The sequence below is a fragment of the Ammospiza nelsoni genome, chromosome 32 (assembly GCF_027579445.1).
Source record: "Ammospiza nelsoni isolate bAmmNel1 chromosome 32, bAmmNel1.pri, whole genome shotgun sequence".
Lineage (NCBI taxonomy): Eukaryota > Metazoa > Chordata > Aves > Passeriformes > Passerellidae > Ammospiza > Ammospiza nelsoni.
This window is the reverse complement of record NC_080664.1, coordinates 2,249,160-2,254,157: the sequence shown is the minus strand read 5'-3', so window position 1 is coordinate 2,254,157 and position 4,998 is coordinate 2,249,160. Positions and strand designations below refer to the sequence as shown.

At 45.8% G+C, this 4,998-nt stretch overlaps 1 protein-coding gene across 1 annotated transcript; it reads left to right on the top strand.

The window, feature by feature from the left end:
- Positions 1 to 307: 307 nt before the first annotated feature.
- Positions 308 to 4,998, top strand: LOC132085729 (keratin, type II cytoskeletal 1-like). The gene is made up of 6 exons (XM_059491158.1): positions 308 to 844; positions 2,104 to 2,321; positions 3,098 to 3,158; positions 3,764 to 3,859; positions 4,155 to 4,425; positions 4,929 to 4,998. Exons 1-6 carry the CDS (start codon positions 308 to 310, stop codon positions 4,952 to 4,954), a joined length of 1,209 nt encoding a protein of 402 aa, XP_059347141.1. The 3' UTR covers positions 4,955 to 4,998.

The window sequence follows — 4,998 nt, the reverse complement described above, 5'->3', positions numbered from 1 at the left end:
TAATGAGATAAGGAGATCTGTCAGCAAAGCTCATGAGTCAGGCAGGATTTGGGGAATTTCACAACTGCCCCACTGGTGCTGGTGTTTATCTGACCTTTCTGGGCATCCATTAATTGCTGCCTGATGAACCAAACCTAATAACAACATTAGAGACCTGCTAATTACTACGGAATGGAGATGAGCTCCTCCAGAACGTATAAAGGAGAACTTCCATTTACTCCTCTGGAGTAGCTGAGGATCCTTCATTCTCATTTCTCCTCCTGTTTTACCACCTTCTACATCAGCTCTCCCACCTGGAAGTGCTGCCATGAGACGATATTTCTCTGGATATGGGGACAGGAGTTTCAGTTCTTCTTCTGCTCACTGCGGGACCTTGGGTGGTGGAGATGGGAGATTCGGAGGGTTTGGGCATGGGTATGGCAGCAGGAGCCTCCACAACCTTGGAGGGTTCAGGAATGTCTATACTCATGGAGGCTACGGAGGAGAAGGAGTAAGATATGGGAGATGCCTTGGGTTTGGTGGCTGGAGACAGCCGGAGAGGGGCTTTGGCGGAAGAGGATATTTTGTGGGAGGTTTTCAAAGTGGTGGAACAGGGCTTGGTGGCACCTACAGAGGAGGTTCAGGCAGGGAGGTACTCGGAGGAGGCCTTGGCATAGGGGTACAAGGGGCTGGGCAGGGATTGGGGCAGGCTGGAGTTCTCCGAGGCATTGAGGAGGTCCATGTGGACACCAACTTGCTGAGGCCAATACGGCTCCAGGTGGACCCCGAGTTCCAACGAGTGCGCTCGGATGAGAGGGAGCAGATCAAAGCTCTCAACAACAAATTTGCTTCATTCATCGAGAAGGTGAGTCCTGGTCTCTGTGCTGTTATCTGGAAAGGGGGAAGTGTAAGGTAGGAGTGAGTCATGGGGACACCTTCCTGTTCCATCTTCTTCCCCCAAAAAATCCCAGCACTGGCTGAATTCCCAATGCTGCTGTGAAGCTCACAATGGGTCCCTGCTCTGTGAATCACTTTTTGCCTTGGGCTAAAGATCTTGGAGTTGTCTTTTGTGGCAGGACAGTAAACTGCTGAGATGTCACCGGCACATAGACTCACTCCTCTTTTGAGGAAAGGCGTTTCTGGGAATATATATTCCTGTATTCCGGTGCCTGGAGGTTGTTGATGCCAGCAGAAAAAAATGGGTGAGGGACTAGGACATCTTGATGAGTTAGTATTTTTTTTCTCAAGCAAAGCCAAACCTTGCAAGAACAGGCTGTTTTAGTGCCTTTCTTGCAGGGGCTTGTACTTACCAGAAATTGCAAGTGAATTCAATTTCTCTGAATTATTAAACAAATCACTTCTTGGTTTGGAAGTCCTGCCCTCTACTAGGTGGTCCATCTTCAGCTTTTTCATTATTTTCCATCTCTCCAGTTTTGTCTTCTCTTCTGCATCTAATCAAACCCACCACAAAAGCTCTTCTATCCTGCTGGTTTCTGGGAGGTGTCTCTCTTTCTGCTTCTCTCTTTTACATGGGGAGACTTCAGGGTTTCCTATTTCACTGGACAGGACGTGTTGGTTACACTGAGGAGGTTTAAGATTCCATAGTCCTGAAAAATTAGCATGTCTGTGACTCTTCTTTCCCTCCTAAACTTTTGGGTGTCCAGGTTATCACCTGGTCAATATTATAGAAATTGTGGAGTGATTTGGGTTGAGAGAGACCTTAAAGCTCATCCAATTCCTGCAATGAGCAGGAACACATTCTAGTAGATCCCTCTGCTCCATGCCCCATCCAACCTGGCCTTGGACACTTCCAGGAATGGAGCATCCTCTGGGAAATCCATTCCAGGGCCTCACCACCCTGTCTGGGAGGAATTTCTTCCCAACATTGCATCTATCCCTGCCCTCTGGCAGTGGGAAGCCGTTCCCCCTTGTCTTTTCTCCCCAGGCTCTTGTCCCCAGTCCCTCTCCAGCTCTCCGGGAGCCCCTTTAGGCACTGGAAGGGGCTCCAGGGTCTCCTTTCCCTTCTCCTCTCGAGGTGAGCACCCCCAGCTCTCCCAGCCTGTCTCCATGGCAGAGATGCCCTCTGGAGACATGCAGCCCCTCTGGATCTGCTTCACCTCTCAGGTTCAGTGTCTGGAGCGGCAGAATCAAGCACTCTTGGCCAAGTGGGAACTTCTGCAGCAGCAAAGCTCTGGCCCTGAGGAGAGCAGGAACATCAACAGCTTCTTCCAGGCCTACATCACCAACCTGCAGCGGCAGCTCGAGACGCTCCAGAGCCAGAAGGAGCAGCTGGATCCTGAGGCCTACAACATGCTCCAGCTTGTTGAGGATTATAAAAACAGGTGAATAGTCACAAATCTGGGAAAACAGGTGCTAGGATTTTCCTAGGTGATGCTCATTGTGCCCTTGGATGGCAAAGCTCAGCTTTGCGTCTGCAGGATTTTGGAGTTTGTTAGCCCTGCTCTTCTTCAGGTGCATTATGGGGCTTGACTTTGATGCTGGAAGAGTTTGCTAAGGGTTGAACTCCCAAAAATGAGAGGAAAACCAAAGTTTGTGATGATCTCTCCCATCCTTTTTCCTTCCCAGACTCTTCCTTTTCTTTCTCCCCTCTAGCAGTAAGTGACCCAAGATTCCACTCGTGGGGCTCTGGTGGGAAGGGACAGAGCTGAGCTTGGAGTCAAGCTGGGAAGAGTTGTCACCTTTTCTGGCTTAGATAATTTATGTCCACCCACAGCTCTGAAAAATGGAAAGTTTAGTTCAGAATTACTAAATTTAGAAGTGATCTGTACTGACCCCGTTTTTTGGGCTGTTTTAGTGCCTCTTTTTGCAGAGGAGAAAATTTCTGGCACTTGACAGAAATTGCAATTAAAGTAAAATGAAAACTCAACAGATTCAGTGTTTGGTTGATTCTGTTGTTTACTGGTTCACCTGACTTAACAATTAATATCAATAATTAAAGGTAATGGATAGATTAATTAAATACATTCATTAATAATAGATAATAGATAATAGATAATAGATAATAGATAATAGATAATAGATAATAGATAATAGATAATAGATAATAGATAATAGATAATAGATAATAGATAATAATCTACTTCCTTCTGTCCCCCAGATTCGAGGATGAGATCAACAAACGCACATCCAAGGAGGAGGAGTTTGTGGAGCTTAAAAAGGTGAATTAACCTGAGATCCTGAGCAAATCAAAGCCACGGAAATAAAAGCATATTTGGATGGTTGACAAGGTTCTCAAAAGATGAAGTTTTTATTGAGCTTTGTCTAATTTTAACCAAAGTAAATGAAAACCAGAACAAGACTGAGGATGGATTATTTCCTCTAGAGAATGAATCAGTCCTTTGTAGGACAAATATCTAAAAAGTGCTGTTTTTTCCCTATTCACTCAATCCCAATCCAGGTGGAATATTGTCGTTAAGTTAAATAATATCTGTAGATGGCTTAGAAAAATAAAACTATCTGTGAAGAGAAAATTTAGGCAACCTTTTACTAGAAGTATGAATAAAAATTGTGTTTTCCCATTTCTCATGTTCCCCAGGAACAGATTTATTGCTGCAGCTGTAGTACTCATTTCCCAGCCAATTTTTTAATCTTGAATGCTTTCCCTTTGTTCCTCTTGCTTTTCAAATGAAATCTGAGATCTCTAGGCCACTATTTGATCCTAGGAATGAAGGCTTTATGGAAATATCCCAAGAATTGTGCTTCAGTGGAGCATTTGGGTCAACAGCATACAAATATATTACAATATTTTTGGGGTTTTTTACAGGAACTGGATAGTGCCTACATGGGAAAAATGGAGTTTGACATCCGAGCGGATATCCTGAGGCAGGAGCTGGAGTTCCTCCGGTGTTTATATGAAGCTGTGAGTGATTCAAATCTTACCCTTAGGTCTTGAAGGACGCACCCTCTGGAGATTCCCAGAAATTTTGCTTGGGTGGGATTTTTTGGCTTGGAGAATTAATTATCCTTGACCTTTTGTGTGTCCCAAAGGCTAGAACACCTTGCAAATTACAAGTGGTGGGGGTACAGTGGTACCTGGGGGCTGCAGGTGGAGAAATTCCAGTGGGAAATTGGCCACAAGGTCCCATTTTTTTCCTCATAAAGACCTGGACTGACCACAAGGACTGGTAAAATCCCTAATCTGGTTTTCCCTGCAGGAGCTGTCCCAGCTGCAAACGGTTGCTGGGAACGTTGATGTTGTTCTGTCCATGGACAACCACAGGGACTTGAACATGGATGGGATCATCGAGGAGGTCAGGCGGGAATACGAGGGGATAGCCCACAGGAGCACGGCTGAAGTGGATGCCATGTACCGGGGCAGGGTGAGTGCACGCCAGGGGAACAGGAACACAAATCTCCTCATTGGAAAAGAAGCCAAAAATGTCTTGTGTCCTCTTCCATCAGTACCAGGACCTGCAGAACATGTGGGTGAGTCAACAAGAGCAGCTGAGGAACAGTCACCAGGAAATCCAGGAACTTGCCAGGCGCATCCAAAGACTCCAACCAGAAACTGAAATTGCAAGGAAAAGGGTAAAGCTGATACTTTCCAGCAGGACTAAATGGCTTAAGCCCCTTTTCCATGGGATCTCAGTGCAGTATGTAGCAGACAGTTTGGAGGCAAACTTAGGGATGGAGTCTTCTCTTCCAATTGAAGCAGATTTAGATTTTTGGAACCTATATGGGGTTTAATTGTGTTTATTTACCCAGTCCAATGTATTTTTGCTGTTCTGTCACTGAGAAAAGCCTTTTGATTTCCAAGGAATGGCAGGAGGGTGTGAAAATTGTGGGATTTGGGGGTTTTCCTGTGCTGGGATAGGAGTTGGACTTGATGATTCCTGTGGTTCCCTCCTGACAATGGATATTCCATGATTCTATTATAAAATCCTCCCCACAGATGGGACATGGTCATGTTCCCTTTGTTCCTTCTGCAGAATTCCAGCCTCCAGGACTCCATTAAAGATGCTGAGCACCGTGGGAGCTCGGCCGTCAGGGATGGCCAGG